Source organism: Schistocerca piceifrons, chromosome 6 (genome assembly GCF_021461385.2).
Source record: "Schistocerca piceifrons isolate TAMUIC-IGC-003096 chromosome 6, iqSchPice1.1, whole genome shotgun sequence".
In the NCBI taxonomy this organism is placed as follows: domain Eukaryota; kingdom Metazoa; phylum Arthropoda; class Insecta; order Orthoptera; family Acrididae; genus Schistocerca; species Schistocerca piceifrons.
The window spans coordinates 90,406,569-90,430,075 of NC_060143.1; the positions used below are offsets into that span (position 1 = coordinate 90,406,569).

General features: G+C 47.2%; 1 protein-coding gene across 1 annotated transcript in view; it reads right to left on the reverse strand.

The window, feature by feature from the left end:
* The window catches only part of LOC124803158, a 395,089-nt gene that overhangs the window by 102,528 nt on the left and 269,054 nt on the right, over positions 1 to 23,507 (reverse strand). Inside the window, exon 7 of the mRNA XM_047264338.1 lies at positions 20,482 to 20,601. Within this exon, the coding sequence (XP_047120294.1) occupies positions 20,482 to 20,601 (120 nt within the window). The remainder of the gene's footprint in view (positions 1 to 20,481; positions 20,602 to 23,507) is intronic.

Below are 23,507 nucleotides of genomic sequence, written 5' to 3' on the forward strand. Positions count from 1 at the left end.
TCGAGAGGTTGTAACAATGGAAAATTGTACTGAAATGCAGGAGGATCTGCAACGAATTTACGCAAGATGCAGGAATGGCAATTGAGTCTCAATGTAGACAAGTGCAATGTGATGCGAATACATAGAAAGATAGATCCCTTACCATTTAGCTACAATATAGCAGGTCAGCAACCGGAAGCACTTAATTCCATAAATTATCTGGGAGTAGGCATTAGGAGTGATTTAAAATGGAATGATCATATAAAGTTGATCGTCGGTAAAGCAGATGCCAGACTGAGATTCATTGGAAGAATCCTAAGGAAATGCAATCCGAAAACAAAGGAAGTAGTTTAAAGTACACTTGTTCGCCCACTGCTTGAATATTGCTCACCAGTGTGGGATCCGTACCAGATAGGGTTAATAAAAGAGATGGAGAAGATCCAGCGGAGAGCAGCGCGCTTCGTTACAGGATCATTTAGTAATCGCGAAAGAGTTACGGAGAAGATAGATAAACTCCAGTGGAAGACTCTGCAAGAGACGCTCAGTAGCTCGGTACGTGCTTTTGTTGAAGTTTCGAGAACATACCTTCACCGAAGAGTCAAGCAGTATATTGCTCCCTGGCCGGCCGAAGTGGCCGTGCGGTTAAAGGCGCTGCAGTCTGGAACCGCAAGACCGCTACCGTCGCAGGTTCGAATCCTGCCTCGGGCATGGATGTTTGTGATGTCCTTAGGTTAGTTAGGTTTAACTAGTTCTAAGTTCTAGGGGACTACTGACCTCAGCAGTTGAGTCCCATAGTGCTCAGAGCCATTTGAACCATATTGCTCCCTCCTACGTATATCTCGCGAAGAGACCATGAGGATAAAATCAGAGAGATTAGAGCCCACACAGAGGCATACCGACAATCTTTCTTTCCACGAACAATACGAGACTGGAATAAGAGGGAGAACAGATAGAGGTACTCAAAGTACCCTCCGCCACACACCGTCAGGTGGCTTGCGGAGTATGGATGTAGATGTAGATGTAGATGTAGAATAGGCTGATTACAATTGACTCATTGTTAATGTGGTCACGGGCTACAATCTTTTTGGTTTTTCATGAAGCGCACAGTTTTACATTTATGAGTCTTTAAAGCAGGTTGCCAATATTTGCACCACTTCGAAATATTATCAGTTGCGAAGAATATTTGTGAAGCTTTTTTTCGAGTGTGTCAGTTCCTAAGAAATTAAGATCACATTCACATTTACACACACCACCACCACCACCACCACCACCACCACCACAATCACCACCAACATTCTTGCTTCCTGAAAACAGTTTATTCGCTAGATTTGTAACTTTCAATAAAACCAGAAATTCAACAAAAAATCTGGTTTTTCTCGGTAGATAAAAACTTTGGGGTAGACCAGAATTTGAACTCGGAGTTTGGGCTGTCGCACACATTCGCTTTATTGACTTTAAAAAATGATAATACAAAACTTCTCCCTGTCTGAAACAAAATAAAATTTGTTCTTCACAAGCGCCATTGAAGTATGAAGCTGCTAAAATAATCCTTTCGTCGACATATTTGAGAAGCATCGTTCCAAACGTATTAAATGCAGCCGAGGTCAGCACACTGATGCGTTTTCAAACCATTTGTGGTACGTACTTCGAAGCTGTAGAGTCAGATCGGAACATTTCGTATTCTTCCCCACAGTAATTTAATGCTAAAGAAACATTAATCGGATGAAATCGTATTAAGTACGCCGCCACCGACATTTCAAAAGGTATTACGTTAAAGACATATTTGCCACCATTTTGATGTTCCAACTCACAGTGTGGTGTTCACGCATGACTGTGTTCAATCATTCACCATGGGGAAGGATGGGTTGTTTTTACACGTGGTACAGCGATCGAAAGAAAGTAGAATCAGAATTAGTACTGCGAAAACTACACTGAAGCGCCAAAGAAACTGCTATAGGAATGGGTATTCAGATACAGAGATATGTAAACAGGCAGAATACGGCGCTGCGGTCGGCAACGCCTATATAAGACAAGTGTCAGGCGGAGTTGTTAGATTGGCTACTGCTGCTACAATGGCAGGTTGTCACGATTTAAGTGACTTTTAACATGTGTTATACACTCCTGGAAATGGAAAAAAGAACACATTGACACCGGTGTGTCAGACCCACCATACTTGCTCCGGACACTGCGAGAGGGCTGTACAAGCAATGATCACACGCACGGCACAGCGGACACACCAGGAACCGCGGTGTTGGCCGTCGAATGGCGCTAGCTGCGCAGCATTTGTGTACCGCCGCCGTCAGTGTCAGCCAGTTTGCCGTGGTATACGGAGCTCCATCGCAGTCTTTAACACTGGTAGCATGCCGCGACAGCGTGGACGTGAACCGTATGTGCAGTTGACGGACTTTGAGCGAGGGCGTATAGTGGGCATGCGGGAGGCCGGGTGGACGTACCGCCGAATTGCTCAACACGTGGGGCGTGAGGTCTCCACAGTACATCGATGTTGTCGCCAGCGGTCGGCGGAAGGTGCACGTGCCCGTCGACCTGGGACCGGACCGCAGCGACGCACGGATGCACGCCAAGACCGTAGGATCCTACGCAGTGCCGTAGGGGACCGCACCGCCACTTCCCAGCAAATTAGAGACACTGTTGCTCCTGGGGTATCGGCGAGGACCATTCGCAACCGTCTCCATGAAGCTGGGCTACGGTCCCGCACACCGTTAGGCCGTCTTCCGCTCACGCCCTAACATCGTGCAGCCCGCCTCCAGTGGTGTCGCGACAGGCGTGAATGGAGGGACGAATGGAGACGTGTCGTCTTCAGCGATGAGAGTCGCTTCTGCCTTGGTGCCAATGATGGTCGTATGCGTGTTTGGCGCCGTGCAGGTGAGCGTCACAATCAGGACTGCATACGACCGAGGCACACAGGGCCAACACCCGGCATCATGGTGTGGGGAGCGATCTCCTACACTGGCCGTACACCACTGGTGATCGTCGAGGGGACACTGAATAGTGCACGGTACATCCAAACCGTCATCGAACCCACCGTTCTACCATTCCTAGACCGGCAAGGGAACTTGCTGTTCCAACAGGACAATGCACGTCCGCATGTATCCCGTGCCACCCAACGTGCTCTAGAAGGTGTAAGTCAACTACCCTGGCCAGCAAGATCTCCGGATCTGTCCCCCATTGAGCATGTTTGGGACTGGATGAAGCGTCGTCTCACGCGGTCTGCACGTCCAGCACGAACGCTGGTCCAACTGAGGCGCCAGGTGGAAATGGCATGGCAAGCCGTTCCACAGGACTACATCCAGCATCTCTACGATCGTCTCCATGGGAGAATAGCAGCCTGCATCGCTGCGAAAGGTGGATATACACTGTACTAGTGCCGACATTGTGCATGCTCTGTTGCCTGTGTCTATGTGCCTGTGGTTCTGTCAGTGTGATCATGTGATGTATCTGACCCCAGGAATGTGTCAATAAAGTTTCCCCTTCCTGGGACAATGAATTCACGGTGTTCTTATTTCAATTTCCAGGAGTGTAGTTGGAGCACGATCGATGGGACACAGCATCTCCGAGGTAGCGTTGAATGGGGATTTTCCCGTATGACCCTTTCACGAGTGTACCGCGAATATCAGGAATCCCGTAAAACATCAAATCTCCGTCGTCGCTGCGCCCGGAAAAGATCCTGCAAGAACGGTACCAACGACGACTGAAGAGAATCGTTCAGCAGGACAGAAGTGCAACCTTTCCGCAAACTGCCGCAGATTTCAATGCTGGGCCATCGACAAGTGTCAGCGTGCGAACCATTCAACGAAACATCGTTGATATGGCCTTTCGTAGACGAAGGCCCACTCGCGTACCCTTGATGTCTGCACGACACACAGCTTTACGCCTCGCCTGGAACCGTCAACATCGACATTGTTGATGACTGGAAATATGTTGCCTGGTCGGACGAGTCTCGTTTCTAATTGTATCGAGTGGATGGACGTGTACTGGTATGGAGACAACCTCATGGATCCATGGACCCTGCGTGTCGTCAGCCGGCCGGTGTGGCCGTGCGGTTCTCGGCGCTTCAGTCTGGAACCGCGTGACCGCTACGGTCGCAGGTTCGAATCCTGCCTCGGGCATGGATGTGTGTGATGTCCTTAGGTTAGTTAGGTTTAAGTAGTTCTAATTTCTAGGGGACTGATGACCACAGATGTTAAGTCCCATAGTGCTCAGAGCCATTTGAACCATTTTTGCGTGTCATCATGGGACTGTTCCAGCTGGTGGACGCTCTATAATGGTGTGGGGCGTGTGCATTTGGAGTGATAAGGGACCCCTATACGTCTAGATATGTCTCTGACAGATGACACGTTACGTACGCATCCTGTCTGATCATCTGTATTCATTCGTGTCCATTGTGCAATCCGACGGGCAATTCCAGCAGAACAACACGACACTCCACACGTGCAGAATTGCTGCAGAGGCGCTCCAGGAACACTCTTCTGGGTTTAAACACTTCCGCTGGTCACCAAACTCCCCAGACACGTACATTATTCATCATATCAGGGATGCTTTGCAACGTGCTGTTCAGAAGAAATCTCCACGCCCTCGTACTTTTATGGATTTATGGACAGCCCTGCAGGATTCATAGCATCCCAGTAAACATGGTGAAAAAACTGTTTACAGCTTATCGAACAGAGTAGGACAAGATCGCAAACTCAGTTATATGATGAAAGCTCCATTTCCAAAACTACGAAGAACTGTAAGGCATTATGCAGAACAGCGCAGTCGAAATTGCACTGTTGTTTCGTATGAGGTAGGTTACAATGTTGTTTATAATATTGCTACTAAAGCGTTAAACTGTTATGCTGTTATTGAGACGCAATTATCTTTCTGCGGTAAACAGCTGAGTAGCTCGATGTTACAGACCAATATGAGTCTAGCATCTGATCCATGTCTTGCACGAGGAAGAACAACTACGTGAAAAACTGAACACCTCGATCAACCGTCAACAACACGTTAAAAACTTTATTTTCTTACTTGATGGCCTGTGTCCAGCAATAAAATCAATAAAAATCCGAAATGTACGTTTCAAACCATATTATGTGAAAACGTGTTTGGATCAAAATGTATTTTGTTCAGTGTATTGGTTCAAAACGATTTAAGTGCAATTTCAAAATCAAAATGGCGCCTTCATGCACTGGGAAATGATACCAATCATGACTAATTCTGGAATATAATCTAAATATCTATGTCCTGCCGTCGAGAATTTTGGCTTATTTCATTTGGGCGAAGCGTCTTTTTCGCTTCCTGTAAAATTATGATCTGTACACTTAATACGATTTGAAAGGGTGCTCCTCATTTTACTTCATAAAATAATTTCTACATTCTGTGTGTAATGAAATCAAAGCTATTCTTGTAAATGGGATAACAAAAAGATTAAAAGTGAGTAACTAAACTGCTTCTTCATACAGATTATAGGGTTTTCTTGTCAGCTAAAACTCTTCTTGCAAACCGGAAATCAACTTGGATACAAAACTTTATGTACAGCTAAAATTCTGCTGGTCATCCAAATTTTTCCGGAGGTTAGGAGCCGACTTGTGTAACCTGCCATGCTTTTAAACTGCCAGTAATCTTCGAAACAGCAGTCGCACGCTCGCAAGGACGTAGCCAAAGGGGGGTCTGGGGGGTCCGGATCCTCCCCCCCTCCCTAATCACCTAAATGAAATCACACAGACCTAGTTGCCGTGTAGATTCTCAATCAAGCAAACAAGAAAGGATAAGCGTTATCGATAGTCAACAAGGCCATCTACAGATTTAAACTGTCTATACGTCGATAGCACTATTGGCTATTGCCCATCCCTGCTTTAACCGAGAGCATATACAGCACTTTGTTAGCGTTACTTGAGCTCAGCTGTTGTTTCGTTGATCAATGCAGTTCTTACTTGCAGCTCGATTTGATCTAAGAGCTGCCGTTTATTGTTTTGTGATGTGTGCTGTTGTGATAGTTTTAAATTGCGGGTAGATTTGTAACAATAGAGAAGAGGAATTTGGTTCGTCCACTAACGTTATGGTACGTTAAAAATATGTACGCACTACTATAATAGCCTAATTACCTATCTATATCAGTTTAATGTTAGCACTGGAGTCGTTATTTGGAGACTGGTATAACTTTGGGGTTGCAGTATTTCAGTATTTTACAAGGCAGCACAGTGGTAAACATCATTACAAATAAGATTAAATTCAAATCAGTGTATAAAGAAACACATGGATTTTCCTGTGTCGCTCAAAAATCGCTTAGATCAGCTGAAATGGCAAATGGTAGCAAATATTTGCTCAGAAGTCCATCATTAGTAGCCCAAATGGTAAAATATCGCACAATCTGTCCACCGTAAAGGTACTCACTCATAAAAATCAGTTCCGATACGGAACGATGGGGAAGGGTTTGTGGAGAGCGGCAAAGACAGCACTTTCTACAGGTCGTTCGTTTCTGAGCGATATTTTCAGTGGTCTGCTTGGATTCGTTCAAAAAAATGTTGAAATGTGTGTGAAATCTTATGGGACCTAACTGCTAAGGTCATCAGTCCCTAAGCTTACACTCTAGTTAACCTAAGTTATCCTAAGGACAAACACACACACCCATGCCCGAGGGAGGACTCGAACCTCCGCCAGGACCAGCCGCACAGTCCATGACTGCAGCGCCCTAGACCGCTCGGCTAATCCAGTGCTGCGCTTGAATTCGTCCGAGATGACTGTGCATTGCATCCTACACCCCCTCTCCCCCTCGCTCTCCACCAGACCTTTTCGTCCAAAACAATATCTACTTGCGCTCTTGTAATACTACAATAACTGAAACCAGGAATTCCATACATAGTTAAATCTGAAAATATGCATGCATTCTTGCACAAATCACCAAACATGAACAGTTAAAGGAAAAATATGCTATATAAGAATTTCATCCGTTATTGAGATGAATTTTATTTTTTTAAAAAGCAATGTACATCACTCAGTTACTCCATTTCCTCCACCGACTGGGGTAGCTCTGCACGTTGAGCCGCTGAGCTAGCAATCACTGGAGTTGGGAGGCGGGGTGGTCAAATCCATCTGCCGGCAAATCTGAAAATGGTTTTATGTGGTTTCCGCTTTTAATTTGGGGCAAATGGCGGGATTGGTCCCTTGCTATAGGCCATAGCCAATTCCTTCCGAATTCCTTTCTTTCCTGACAGATTCCAATTCCCTTCAAGAAGCAGCCTCTCTGCTTAAATGTAAAGAGCCGAACCTCACCTCGGAGACTCCCGGCACTAAAATCCATACGACAAATAAACAATAATCCAAATTTTCCTCATTTAGACTCACGTGTTTATCTGCCGGGACATTCTTTAATGCAGAAAATGATCTTTCTACATTGCAAGAAGTGACCTACGCACACTTAAATCCGGAAATTTGGGAAAGTGTAAGGTTGAATAATTCCAGATCCGTTGCATTTTCGCCACCAAAATTTGTTTTAGCTTCTCTGTCGAACAGCGATCTCTTTATTCCTACAGCCCTATCGGTAAATTCGCGCTCGCCCGTTCCTGATTACTTCCTCGGCTCAAATCCAGACTGGAGAAAGGAAAGTGCAGAATGACTTTGGAGGGTGAAGAAAGATTGAATCACAACTGCTTCTAAGTGATTTGCCTAAATACAGCACTCCTAAGTAACGAGATTATATCTCTGCTTGATCAAAACTCCGAGATCATTGCCGAATAAAATGGTTTATTGTTATTTACTGAAATTTTCAGAATAAATGAAAAACATGAGCTTTTTCAGGTTCCTCTTTAACGAATCAGACCGCTCCTCTGACAAAGTCCTGGCTAAGTCGCTGACGCTAGAAAACAGTTTTGAAACCGTTTCGTTTCGAACCGAGCTAGGTGGCATAGTGGTAAAACAGTGGACATGAATTTGGGAGAACGGTGGTTCATATATGTGGTGTCACCGCCAGACACCACACTTGCTAGGTGGTAGTTTAAATCGGCCGCGGTCCATTTAGTACATGTCGGACCCGCGTGTCGCCACTGTGTGATCGCAGACCTAGCGCCACCACAAGGCAGGTCTCGTGATACGAACAAGCACTCGACCCAGTTGTACGGACGACCTAGCTAGCGACTAGATGTACGAAGCCTTTCTCTCTCATTAGCCGAGAGACAGAATAGCCTTCAGCTAAGTTAATGGCTACGAACTAGCAAGGCGCCATTAGCCTTACAGTGATTGTAATTAAAGTCTCCTGTGTATAGTCAAGAGCGATGTACCACAATGATTGATTAAAGATAAGTATTAATCCAGCTACGTACTTTTCTTCATAGCATTAATTACGTAGCCTGTTCCAGTACTTCACGCCCGTCTGCGTTAGTCTAGCATGCATTTTCAGCCATCTCGATCTACAAGGTGTTGGCCCAGCTGCCGACACATCACATGGCGACGAGTCTACAAAGGATCTTGTGTTTTACTTTGCCCTAACTTATTTGTGTCATGGCTTCGCCACATTCGCCAGATGTACTGTCCGAATTTTATCGCTTGCAGAATCAGCAGACGCAGGCGTTATTGGATGCCCTTGGACAGCTCGTCCAGGGTCAACGTGCCATTCAAACCGATGCGGCCGCCGCCGCTTCACCGGTACCGCAGCCACAACCTGCCGTTGCACCACCATTTCGAAGTTTTGATGAAACCCATGAGACTTGGCGGGAATGGTCCCGCCAGTTTGCCTTCCACCTCGCCGCCTACAGAATTCAAGGTAATGAGTGGCAGCCGTTTTTGCTTTCTTGTGTCGGTGTGTCCACCTACCGTGTGATAGTGAAATTGTTTCCCCGACGCGACGTAGCAACTCTGTCCTACGAGGAAATTTTGTCTGCTTTAGATGCCTATTTCAAAGAAACAGTTAATGTGGTTGCAAAACGGTATACGTTTTTTCGTACAAAACGTACGGCCGGTCAAACTAATAGGGAGTGGGTAGCAACATTGCAAGGACTTACTAGGGACTGTGCCTTTGACTGTGACTGTGGTCTTTCTTATTCAGATACAATGGTACGTGATGCAATTGCACAGAACGTTTCTGATGTTCGCATACGGGAGCACATTTTGAAACTAGTTAATCCTCCCTTCAACAAGTGATAGACATATTGGATAGACAAGACACACTTGACTGTGCTCAGGACTCTTTTGAAACTTCGCCAGCAGTGTGTAACATTAACCGGCCCGCCGGGCGAGCTGCGCGGCCCGGTCAACTGCCCTCGCGCTAACAACCGCCGCTGCCGCCGCGCTCTAAGCCACGTGTGCCGCGCCAGCCCACAACTGCAGTGAAATCATGCCCGCGGTGTGCTACTAGACATTCGCGTGAACATTGCCCGTCACGCCAAGCTATTTGCTTTTTCTGCAATAGGAAAGGACATGTTCAAAGTGTTTGCCAGAAAAAGCTCAGATCAGACACTCTTAATCATTCCAGTCCCTTTGCTTCGCGCCGGAATCGAACCAAGGACACTCAGGATCGTGGACCTTCGCCCATGGACATTCATGTAGTTAATTCCGATTCGTCCAGTGCCACTTTCTCTAACAGTGACTGTGTTCGTCCCACAAAAACTGTGCGTCGACGTCGCCGGAAATCACGTCAATTAGCAAGTGATTCTGTACCAGTGTCTGTTCAAATTGCACAAAACAGTCGCTCTTGTCGTCAGCAGGACAATAAACTTTTTGTGGACTTAGACTTTGAAGGCAAAGTGATACCATTCCAGCTCGATACCGGAGCTGCAGTTTCATTGCTCAATCACGACACGTACAAACAACTGGGCGCACCTCCGTTGCGTGCCGCAAATGTTCAGTTAAAAAGTTATTCCGGACAGACAATTCCTGTGTTAGGACAGTGCACTCTTCTTGCAACATATAAGGGACAAACAAAACTTGTGTCATTTTACGTTCTTCGTTCTTCTACGGCAGTGAACTTGTTTGGCTTAGATTTATTTCAGTTGTTTAACATGTCTATTGTAAATCAGGTGCTATCAGTGAATCAAACTGTGCCTACAGACAGTGGTTCTAGTGTATGTGAAGAATTTGCAGACATTATTGCACCGGGCTTAGGTTGCGCTAAAAACTGTGAAGCACAATTGGAACTGAAGGTCAACGCGCAACCGAAAATTTTCAGAGCGCGCAATGTTCCTCACGCATTGCGTCATGAGGTCGCAAGAACATTGAACAATGTAGAATCACAAGGTGTGAGTGAATGTGCGCAATGCCTCTTCTCTTTCAGCTCCGCTTCCTCGCGTACGCCGTGCAGGTGTTCCGTTTCTCTGGACGACGGAATGCGAACGCGCCTTTCGCCAGTTGAAATCGGCGTTGTTTTCTAATACTTGCCTCACGCCTTTCGATCCCCAGAAACCACTTTTGTTACTGGTAGATGCATCGGATTTCGGGATCGGTGCTGTGCTTGCGCACAAAGTTGGCTCGCATGATCGCCCTATTGCCTTTGCGTCCAAATTGCTCTCGTCTGCGCAAAGAAATTATTCCCAGATAGAGAAAGAAGCTTTGGCTCTCGTGTTTGGTGTTACTAAGTTCCATGATTTCTTGTATGGTCGTCATTTTACCATCATCACAGACCACAAACCTTTGACATCGCTTTTTCATCCGAACAAGCCTGTACCTCCGCGTACAGCGCAGAAATTCATTCGCTGGTCTATTTTCCTCTCGCAGTACCGCTACGATATCTTGTATCGGTCCACTGCTAAGCACGGAAACGCTGATGCGTTGTCCCGTTTGCCTGTTGCTGAGGATAAAGCATTCGATTCTTCCGAACTTGCTTGCATGTTCATTGATTCGGAAACGGATGAAGTGGTCGAATCGTTTCCGATTGATTTTCGTCGTGTAGCTACAGCCACAGCTGCTGACCCTGTCCTTGCTACTGTTTTACGTTTTGTTGCTACGCAATGGCCTTTGTCCAAGTCTCAGATCGAGGATCCGTTGGTTCGCCGATTTTTTGCTCACAGGGAGAGACTTTTTGTTCGACGTGGTGTTTTGTTGTTGCGTTCTGATAATGATCAGTCCCGAGTCGTGGTCCCACGTTCGTTACAGTCCTCTGTCTTACGGCTTCTCCACCAAGGACATTGGGGTATAGTGCGAACGAAACAACTTGCTCGTCAGCACTGTACTTGGTTCGGAATCGATGCTGCGATTACGAATATGTGTTCTTCTTGCATGGCGTGTGCCGAACAACAATCCGCACCACCGCGGAAAGTCTTTGCATGGCCAAAAGCCACTTCCCCTTGGCAACGCTTGCACATTGATTTTGCTGGTCCATTCTGGAATGCTCGATGGTTGGTTCTGGTCGACGCCTTCAGTAATTTTCCTTTTGTTGTCCGGATGTCTTCCACGACGTCCGCCGCCACCATCCAAGCGTTGTCTGCTATCTTTTGCATTGAAGGTCTTCCGCAGACTATTGTTTCCGACAATGGCCCACAATTCATGTCCGCAGAATTTCAGTCATTCTGCCAGGCCAATGGTATTCAACATCTGACATCCGCGCCGTTTTCGCCTCAGTCAAATGGTGCCGCTGAACGATTGGTCCGGACTTTCAAGTCACAGATGTTGAAATTGAAAGAGTCGCATTCTCGGGAGGACGCGTTGTTGCTCTTTTTGTCCTCGTATCGGTCTCAGCCCCGAGATGGTCGCTCGCCGGCTGAGTTGCTCCATGGTCGTCCTCATCGCACCTTGATGTCTTTGCTGCATCCGCCGCATCAGGTTCCTGTGCAGCGGCAGACTCCTGCTTTTGCTCCAAGCGACGTTGTATTCTATCGCAACTATCGCGGTTCACGGCGTTGGCTCGCAGGGCGCATTCTTCGCTGCCTCGGCCGCGCGATGTATTTGGTTTTGGGGGCCTCTGGTGAGGTGCGTCGGCATCTCAATCAGCTGCGCCTCTGTCGTCGCACGGGTTCCGCCGCTCCCCGTCTGCTTTCAGCGACGGTGCCGTCCGGTCAGCGCCCTGGGGACCCATCTACTGGCTCGCCTCATCCCCAGGTGTTACCGACGATGCCTTCCGTTTTGCCCCATGGCGACGCGCCGCCGCAGCAGCCGCCGCCGCCGCCGCAACCGCCGGTCCTCCGGCCGGCGCCGCCCGCATTCGACGCTTCGCTGCAGCCGCCAAGCGCCTCCCAGGGTCACGCGCCGCCGATCGCTTCCCCTGACCAGCTGTCCTCCGCCATGGAACTCCCGCCCGCTCCGGACCACATGACGTCATCGCGCGTCGGCTACCCCGACGCAATGGAGGTCGACCCTTCGGCCCCTCCTGTCTCTTTACGGGCGCATACACCGCATGTTGACGTGCACCCTGGACTAGGTTTTCAGGCGTTTCCTAGCTCCCCTCGGACCGAATGGCCGGGTGCGGGTGGCACAGCCTCGCCTGTTGTTAGGCTCCCCACCTCATCGCATACGTCAACATGGGGTCCTCCCCACGGCGGGCGGAAGCCTTATCTCACGACCGTTCGCCGATTTGCGGGGGAAGAATGTGGTGTCACCGCCAGACACCACACTTGCTAGGTGGTAGTTTAAATTGGCCGCGGTCCATTTAGTACATGTCGGACCCGCGTGTCGCCACTGTGTGATCGCAGACCTAGCGCCACCACAAGGCAGGTCTCGTGATACGAACAAGCACTCGCCCCAGTTGTACGGACGACCTAGCTAGCGACTAGATGTACGAAGCCTTTCTCTCTCATTAGCCGAGAGACAGAATAGCCTTCAGCTAAGTTAATGGCTACGAACTAGCAAGGCGCCATTAGCCTTACAGTGATTGTAATTAAAGTCTCCTGTGTATAGTCAAGAGCGATGTACCACAATGATTGATTAAAGATAAGTATTAATCCAGCTACGTACTTTTCTTCATAGCATTAATTACGTAGCCTGTTCCAGTACTTCACGCCCGTCTGCGTTAGTCTAGCGTGCATTTTCAGCCATCTCGATCTACAAGGTGTTGGCCCAGCTGCCGACACATCAATATACGCGTCTTACCATCCAGATTTAGGTTTCCTGTCAGTTCCTTCAATTGATTAAGGTGAAAGTCAGGTTAGTTTGATAGGGCACCGCCGGATTCCTTCCCCAATTGGGTCCTGTGTTCCGCCTCTAATAACCCCGTCATTGACGGGACGTTCAGCATACTCTTCCGTCCTTCCTTTTTCATCTTTTGGGAAAAAAAAAATCGAGGTTCGACAACTGACGTCGCCATCATCGGCTGCAGCAACGTTGCTTACAAGGAAAAATCACAAACTTGAGCTCGCAGTTTAAAGGGGAAAAAGCAATTGCAAGATATTAGCCCCAATACACTATCACAGCACAGCCCTACATTAATGTTTTAAGCACTTTGCTTCCCATTGTTGAAGAGCAATTAGCAAATGGCGATTGCATCTTTCAACACGATCAAGCACCTGTTCATAACACACGGCCTATGACGGTGTGGTTACACGACAATAACATCCCTGTAATGGACTGACCTGTACAGAGTCCTGACATGAATCCTATAGAACAGCTTTGGGATGTTTTGGAACGCCGACTTCGTGCCAGGCCTCACCGACCCACATTGATACCTCTCCTCAGCGCAGCACTCCGTAAGGAATGGACTGTCATTCCCCAAGAAACCTTTCAGCACCTGATTAAGTGTATGCCTGCGAGAGTGGAAGCTATCATCAAGGCTAAGGGTGGGCCAACACCATATCGAATTCCAGCATTTCCGATGGAGGCCGCCACGAACTTGTGAGTCATTTTCAGCCAGGTGTCCGGATACTTTTAATGTTTCTCACATACCCATTTTATATATATACAGGGTGAGTCACCTAACGTTACCGCTGGATATACACTCCTGGAAATGGAAAAAAGAACACATTGACACCGGCGTGTCAGACCCACCATACTTGCTCCGGACACTGCGAGAGGGCTGTACAAGCAATGATCACACGCACGGCACAGCGGACACACCAGGAACCGCGGTGTTGGCCGTCGAATGGCGCTAGCTGCGCAGCATTTGTGCACCGCCGCCGTCAGTGTCAGCCAGTTTGCCGTGGCATACGGAGCTCCATCGCAGTCTTTAACACTGGTAGCATGCCGCGACAGCGTGGACGTGAACCGTATGTGCAGTTGACGGACTTTGAGCGAGGGCGTATAGTGGGCATGCGGGAGGGCGGGTGGACGTACCGCCGAATTGCTCAACACGTGGGGCGTGAGGTCTCCACAGTACATCGATGTTGTCGCCAGTGGTCGACGGAAGGTGCACGTGCCCGTCGACCTGGGACCGGACCGCAGCGACGCACGGATGCACGCCAAGACCGTAGGATCCTACGCAGTGCCGTAGGGGACCGCACCGCCACTTCCCAGCAAATTAGGGACACTGTTGCTCCTGGGGTATCGGCGAGGACCATTCGCAACCGTCTCCATGAAGCTGGGCTACGGTCCCGCACACCGTTAGGCCGTCTTCCGCTCACGCCCCAACATCGTGCAGCCCGCCTCCAGTGGTTTCGCGACAGGCGTGAATGGAGGGACGAATGGAGACGTGTCGTCTTCAGCGATGAGAGTCGCTTCTGCCTTGGTGCCAATGATGGTCATATGCGTGTTTGGCGCCGTGCAGGTGAGCGCCACAATCAGGACTGCATACGACCCAGGCACACAGGGCCAACACCCGGCATCATGATGTGGGGAGCGATCTCCTACACTGGCCGTACACCACTAGTGATCGTCGAGGGGACACTGAATAGTGCACAATACATCCAAACCGTCATCGAACCCATCGTTCAACCATTCCTAGACCGGCAAGGGAACTTGCTGTTCCAACAGGACAATGCACGTCCGCATGTATCCCGTGCCACCCAACGTGCTCTAGAAGGTGTAAGTCAATTACCCTGGCCAGCAAGATCTCCGGATCTGTCCCCCATTGAGCATGTTTGGGACTGGATGAAGCGTCGTCTCACGCGGTCTGCACGTCCAGCACGAACGCTGGTCCAATTGAGGCGCCAGGTGGAAATGGCATGGCAAGCCATTCCACAGGACTACATCCAGCATCTCTACGATCGTCTCCATGGGAGAATAGCAGCCTGCATTGCTGCGAAAGGTGGATATACACTGTACTAGTGCCGACATTGTGCATGCTCTGTTGCCTGTGTCTATGTGCCTGTGGTTCTGTCAGTGTGATCATGTGATGTATCTGACCCCAGGAATGTGTCAATAAAGTTTCCCCTTCCTGGGACAATGAATTCACGGTGTTCTTATTTCAATTTCCAGGAGTGTATTTCGTAAACCACATCAAATACTGATGAACCGATTCCACAGACCGAACGTGAGGAGAGGGGCTAGAGTAATTGTTTAATACAAACCATACAAAAATGCACGGAAGTATGTTTTTTTAACACAAATCTACGTTTTTTAAATGGAACCACGTTAGTCTTGTTAGCACATCTGAACATATAAACAAATACGTAATCAGTGCCGTTTGTTGCATTGTAAAATGTTAGTTACATCCGGAGATATTGTAACCTAAAGTTGACGCTTGGAACCTCCGACGTTCAGTTGCGTGTTGAAATCAAACACGGGCCACGGTCGGCGAGCGGCATCTGCAGGGACATGTTTATGATGACGACCGTGTTTACGAGTGTGGCTGTAGTGCACTGTTGTGGTTTGGTCTAGCTGTCGCAGTGTCCGCATGTAGCGCTTGCTGCTATTGTTATTCACATTCGTCTCCGCACGCAGACCAACTGTAGTACACCGTATTACCATACGTCTGTGATAGTGTAGTGTTGTAGGAACTGTGACCATGGTGTATTCGAACTCTGAAAAGGCGGAGATGATACTCATCTATGGCGAGTGTCGACGAAATGCAGCTGAAGCCTGCAGGGTGTATGTAGAACGCTACCCGGACAGAGAGCATCCAACGTGCCGCACATTGCAAAACACCTACCGCCAACTGTATGCAACAGGTATGGTCGTAGCACGCAAACGGGTCCGTAACAGGCCCGTCACAGGAGAAGCGGGTGCAGTTTGTGTGTTAGCTGCTGTTGCCATGAACCCACACATGAGTACACGGGACATTGCGAGAGCCGGTGGACTGAGTCAAAGTGGTGTCATGCGCATACTGCATCGTCACCACTTTCACCCGTTTCATGTGTCGCTGCATCAGCAATTACATGGTGATGACTTTAATCATCGAGTGCAATTCTGTCAATGGGAATTAACAGAGAATGCGTTGCAGTTCTACCTGTTTGCCGATGAAGCGGGTTTCACAAGCCACGGGGCAGTGAATCTACGGAACATGCATTACTGGTCCGTGGACAATCCTCGCTGACTCAGACAGGTAGAGCGACAGCGACCGTGGAGTGTAAATGTATGGCGCGGAATCATTGGCGACCACCTCATTGGTCCTCACTTCATTGCAGGGGCCCAAACAGCTGCAACATACATCGCGTTTGTACAGAATGATCTGCCAACGTTGCTCGAAAATGTCCCACTGGAAACGCGTCGACGTATGTGGTATCAGCATGATGGTGCACCTGCACATTCCGCAATTAACACTAGGCTGACCCTTGACAGGATGTTCGACGGGCGTTTCATAGGACGTGGAGGACGCATAAATTGGCCATCCCGTTCTCCTGATCTTACACCTCTGGACTTCTTTCTGTGGGGTACGTTAAAGGAGAATGTGTACCGTGATATGCCTACAACCCCAGAGGATATGAAACAACGTATTGTGGCAGCCTGCGGCGACATTACACCAGATGTACTGCGGCGTGTACGACATTCATTACGCCAGAGATTGCAGTTGTGTGCAGCAAATGACGGGCACCACATTGAACATCTTTTGGCCTGACATGTCGGGACACACTCTATTCCACTCCGTAATTGAAAATGGAAAACACGTGTGTACGTGTACCTCACCCATCATGGTAATGTACATGTGCGTCAGTGAAAAAGACCAATAAAAAGGTGTTAGCATGTGGACGTAATGTGCTGTTCCAGTCACTTCTGTACCTAAGGTCCATCACCGTTCCCTTTGGATCCCTACGTAGTTCGGTGCTCTCCAATACACACGATCGAACAGCGGAGGAGTGGTGCTCAAGCGTCAACTTTGGGTTACAATATCTCCGGATGTAATTAACATTTTACAATGCAACAAACGGCACTGATTACGTATTTGTTTATATGTTCAGATGTGCTAACAAAACTAACGGGGTTCCATTTGAAAAAAAAACGTAGGTTTGTGTTAAAAAACATACTTCCGTACATTTTTTTATGGTTTGTATTAACCAATTACACAGCACCTCTCCTCACGTTCGGTCTGTGGAATCGATTCGTCAGTATTTGATGTGGTTTACGAAATATATCCAGCGGTAACGTTAGGTGACTCACCCTGTATATATAGGGTGTTACAAAAAGGTACGCCCTAACTTTCAGGAAACTATATATATATATATATATATATATATATATATATATATAATCAGAGTAAATAACCACAACGATTGCCTTATACAAATGATAAGAAACATTCAGTTTGTATGTTCAGCCGTATTAAAACAGACATACACAAACTTATTTGTTTCTAAGTGTTTCTGTTGATGTTATGTGTGTCTGAACTGATGTTTGTTTTGCTATGATTAGATGTCCGTATATAATTTTCATTTATTTATTTACTTTTTTAATTAATTTTTTCTAGTGTGTGTGTGTGTGTGTGTGTGTGTGTGTGTGTGTGTGAGAGAGAGAGAGAGAGAGAGAGAGAGAGAGAGAGAGAGAGAGAGAGAGAGAGAGAAGACTACTTGTTTCAATATGGCTGCATGTACAAAGGGGATGTTTCTTATGATTTCTTTTATTAAGTTTAGTAGATAGTCTGTATTGACGCGCGTGTGGCAATTTATGACACGTTTGCTCTCAGCGATGGCTTTCTGGATACGATAGTTTTCCTATATTTGTATACCGCATTCGTTGTGGTTGCTTATTTTCGTATGTTGTTCCATGTTTGTAGGATGCTGGTTGTGGTAGTCTAAGTGCTCTTCAAATGTGGAATGGTTTTGTTTCCTACTTCCAGTCCCTAATGCGTTTTTCGTATGGTGTTTCAAAATTCCTGCATGTCATGCCTATTTATAATGCATCATAAGTTTGGCATTCAAATTTGTATATTTCTCCAGAAAGAAATTTTCACTCTGCAGCGGAGCGTGCGCTGATATGAAACTTCCTGGCAGATTAAAAATGTGTACTTCACCGAGACTGGAGCTCTGGAACTTAGCCTTTCGCCTTTTTTTATATTCCTGATTTCTGGAATTTGTCCCTCTTGATCGCTGGTTGGCTTAAGTTTGTTTGAAGGGTTTGCACAGTTTTATACGCTATTTGGACACTGTTTCTTTAGTCTGTATGCCCCTATGTGAGTTAATTTATGTGTACAAGTCATACAGTAGTGTACCAAGTGTATGATGTCATTGTGAACATGTGTTGTGTGTATTTGTGGGTTTGCGGCTTGTCTTGTGAGTTTTCCTGCATTTTGGGTGTGTTGTGTTTGTTTCGTATTTGTGATATCCTAAATCTAAAGTAAATAGTATACACAAGAATGTGTGTGTGGAGTCATGATGCGTTACAAACCAGAAAGGCGAGCCGTCTGTGGCACTAAAACAGTGTTGCATTCAGTAGTGTTCACGCGGTCCCAGAGCAATAATTATCAACATATCACAAATTGCCTCACAACACACTTATTCGACCGATTCTTGAGTATTCATCAGTCTGGGACTGTTACCAAGTAAGATTAATGGAAGTAGAGAGCATCCAACGAAGAGTGGCGAATTTGATCACGATATCGTTTAGCAAGGGAGGGAGCATTACAGAGATTCTCAATAAATTCCAGTGATAACCGCTACAAGAGGGGCGTTATACTGTTGAAATTCTGAGAGCGTACATTCCAAGAATAGTCAGACACCGTACTACACTACTGGCCATTAAAATTGCTACACCACAAAGATGACGTGCTACAGACGCGAAATTTAACCGACAGGAGGAAGATGCTGTGATATGCAAATGATTAGCTTTTCAGAGCATTCACACAAGGTTGGCGCCAGTGGCGAAACCTACAACGTGCTGACATGAGGAAAGTTTCCAACCGATTTCTCATACACAAACAGCAGTTGACCGGCGTTGCCTGGTGAAACGTTGCTGTGATGCCTCGTGTAAGGAGGAGAAATGCGTACCATCACGTTTACGATTTTGATAAAGGTCGGATTGTAGCCAATCGCGATTGCGGTTTATGGTATCGAGACATCGCTGCTCGCGTTGGTCGAGATCCAATGACTGTTAGCAGAATATGGAATCGGTGCGTTCAGGAGGGTAATACGGAACGCCGTGCTGGATCCCACAGGCCTCGTATCGCTAGCAGTCGAGATGACAGGCATCTTATCCGCATGGCTGTAACGAATCGTGCAACCACGTCTCGATCCCTGAGTCAACAGATGGGGACGTTTGCAAGACAACAACCATCTGCACGAACAGTTCGACGACGTTTGCAGCAGCATGGACTATCAGCTCGGAGACCATGGCTGCGGTTACCCTTGACGCTGCATCACAGACAGGAGCACCTGCGATGGTGTACTCAACGACGAACCTGGGTGCACGAATGGCAAAACGCTATTTTTTGGATGAATCCAGGTTCTGTTTACAGCATCATGATGTTCGCATCCGTGTTTGGCGACATCGCGATGAACGCACATTGGAAGCGTTTATTCGTCATCGCCATACTGGCGTATCACCCGGCGTCATGGTATGGGGTGCCATTGGTTACAAGTCTCGGTCACCTCTTGTTCGCATTGGCGGCACTTTGAACAGTGGACGTTACATTTCAGATGTGTTACGACCCGTGGCTCTACCCTTCATTCGATCCCTGCGAAACCCTACACTTCAGCAGGATAATGTACGACCGCATATTGCAGGTCCTGCACGGGCCTTTCTGGATACAGAAAATGTTCGACTGCTGCCCTGGCCACACATTCTCCAGATCTCTCCCAAATTGAAAACGTCTGGTCAATGGTGGCCGAGCAACTGGCTCGTCACAATACGCCAGTCACTACTCTTGATGAACTGTGGTATCGTGTTGAAGCTGTAAGGGTAGCTGTACCTGTACACGCCATCCAAGCTGTTTGACTCAATGCCCAGGCGTATCAAGGCCGTTATTACGGCCAGAGGTGGTTGTTCTGGGTACTGATTTCTCAGCATCTATGCACCCAAATTGCGTGAAAATGTAATCACATGTCAGTTGTAGTATAATATATTTGTCCAATGAATACCCGTTTATCATCTGCATTTCTTCTTGGTGTAGCAATTTTAATGGCCAGTAGTGCATCTCCGCCACACAAACAGTAAGGTGCCTTGGGGAGTGTAGATGTAGATGTAGCCAAAACCCTGCAGGTTTCCGTTTCACACAAAACATTGGACACATTGATCACAGTGGTCTGCTCTCGAGAACCCTGTGGCAACAGGACCAGGTGGGCTTACTTTTGATGCAGTAGGCAGCCATTGCGAGGATCGTAGTGACGGCCAGTGACACGCAGAGAAAGATCAGTGCAATGGGCTGTCTCCTGTCCGGCACCGGCACTGGCGGGGAGTCCCCGTCCTCTGTGAACAGACATCGCAACAATAGGGTTAACGTTAGAAGGTAACTTGAAAATTACGAAAGTATAAAAAAATTGTTAGTGATTATGATGTTTTGAAGTAAACTTTGAGCTAATATAAAGCTATTTTAGACCGGATATTTATTTAAAGGTCCAAAAAACAGTTCAAATGCCAGTTTGCTGAGGGACACATGACTACATGTAGATCTGTGACTTCTCTTCTTTGAACTCATAAGGCTAGGGCCTTTTTTGTGGCTTTGAGCTTTCAGCTACTGGCTAAATTGTTTGTTGTGTAACAGGTGTACTGCAGGGTAAGAGTGGGTGAGTGGTTCTCTGCTAGAGGAGGGCAGGCTAAGAAGGCTGCCATTCAGCTGATAGAATGCTTTATTGATGTACATGAACATGCATAGTTCAGCGTATCTGAAACAGACTACAGACAATGGGAGGTGGTCCTTGGCTCCCAGCACACCGCTATGGGTGTACTGATACAGGTGTTCCCCACGAGTGGTAATGGTCGCCTGGGTACCACCGCATGCGGGCGGATGGCGGCTGACGACTGCTGTGTGGCGGTGCGGCAGCGAGAGAACGTCCCCGTGCCCGGGTCGGACACTCACGCAGCGGTCGTTGGTTTGCAGCCCAGTGGAGCTACTGTCAAAGATGTGGCGACGACTGTCACATACTATGCATGATTGGACTGTCACTTGTCAACTTGCTGACGGGCTGCTACTAAACATTTACATCCTGTTTTCCCATGCTGACAGTTGCGATTCTATGAGACAAATCTCTTCTACTGCAAGCTCTTTGCTTTCCATATTTTGAGTCTTTGTAATGTGCACCAAAAAAAGAAAAATTTCCAGTACACATGGACTCTAAAGTGCATATCTTAACAAAAGAAATGGTTCAAATGGCTCTCAGCACTATGGGACTTAACTTCTGAGGTCATTAGTACCCTAAAACTTAGAACTACTTAAACCTAACTAACCTCAAGACATAGCACATATCCATGCCCGAGGCAGGATTCGAACCTGCGACCGTAGCGGTCGCGCGGTTCCAGACTGTAGCGCCTAGGTCCGCTCGGCCACTCCGGGCGGCATATCTGAACACCTATCAATTTTCCATCTTCGCTAAGGTGAAACACATCTCTCCTACTGAGCAAGTTTTCACAGCCTTTAAGCTATGTGTCGACATAAGCTGGGCAGACTGTCGTTCGACTGTTAGAACCTGCGTGCACTTCATCGACGGAACCACACTACACAAAAGATCCTTCGAACAATATTAACGTTAGCTTTATTTACGACAGCCACAGGAGACGGCAACGAATACACGCTTGTTCGCTCATTCCGAACTTGTAGTTGAAAATCACGTAACAAGCAGGGATCAAAAACATCAGTGTTATCTCGTAACTACGCACGAACTAAACTTGATAGCATCGAAGATACAAAAACATAACTCACGTATATAAAACACAGTGCCTCTGGTGGTTGGCCCGCGAAATGTTTGACGGCGCGCTATCCAAACACACACAGACGACACGCGCGATGCAACACTAGGTAACTGCACGATGTCGCCACATCAGCCCCCATGGTGGAAGCAGACCACTATTCGAAATAGCGGGTTGGAAAGTGGATGCGACGACTGTGGCGAAACAAGCCTTGAATCATTTGTATCATTTTAGAGGTACAGGTGCGAGCGAGTGTGCCAGGAGTTACCCCAGCTCACTGCCACTAGCGCCACGTCATCACAACGGTCCTGCGCGTAGCATACAAAGTATTGCGCCATAATCTAAGGATGAAATTAAAAATTAGTGTAGCTTTTCCAAACTTTGTCAACATATGCTTCAGTATCTTAATGTTAAAACTGTTCGCTCTCAGAGTGAACAGATGAATGTATTTCCCTAAATGCATCGCTTTAATTAAAAACCAAGTGGCGCTAAACAATAAAGCTAGAAAGCCAAAAATTGTTCCAGATTGTGCAAATGTAGGTCAAAATCAACTGTTACAAGTTTCAACTTGATGGGAGCAATATTTTGGTCAAAATTGGCGTTTTTACGAAAAATTGAAGGCGCTAAATATAACACTTGGAATGATGAAAAGTGGTATGAAGCGTCAGTTTGATATAAAAACCTTAACTATGTGACCACATTAAGTTACCTCTAATAGTTTTCAAGTAATCTACTGACAACTAGATTTTGAACAAAATCGTCCCTATTTGCGGTAGATTAAGTTCAAAAACGGTCAAATGGCTCTGAGCACTATGGGACTTAACCTCTGAGGTCATCAGTCCCCTAGATTTAGAACTACTTAAACCTAACTAACCTAAGGACATCACACACATCCACGCCCGAGGCAGGATTCGAACCTGCGACCGTAGCGGTCGCGCGGTTCCAGATTGTAGCGCCTAGAACCGCTCGGTCACTGCGGCCGGCCGCAGTAGATTAAGTATCAGTTATTTTAATGATAGAAAGTTCTGATTACAGTACTTGATTACATCCATTAAGTAGTGAAGACATAACAAGTTTTAAGACTTTGATGTAAATAACAGTCAATACAAGGTCTCTTAAAGATGTAGTTCAGAGGTCACGTTCGACTGTCGGTTCCGTTCTAAAAATTCTAGGCGGCGAAGTTTCAATACAGTCGAGCTTAAATTTTTTCTGTAATAGAAACCAACTTCGCGCCCTTCATACAAAAATTATGAGTATTGTAAATTTATTCATGACGGATTTATTAAATATTTGTGTCCGAGAAAGCGGCCTTTTAGATGCTGCTACTTGGGCATACAGCGGATTACGGCAGGTGTTCCCTTCGGCCGTCCGCTGCGCCCATAATAAATGCACCCTGAGAGGCAGAGGCACCACACTTCGCAACCTGCTGCCATATGGTCCGCGTCAATCAAACGCCGGCTTAAGTTACG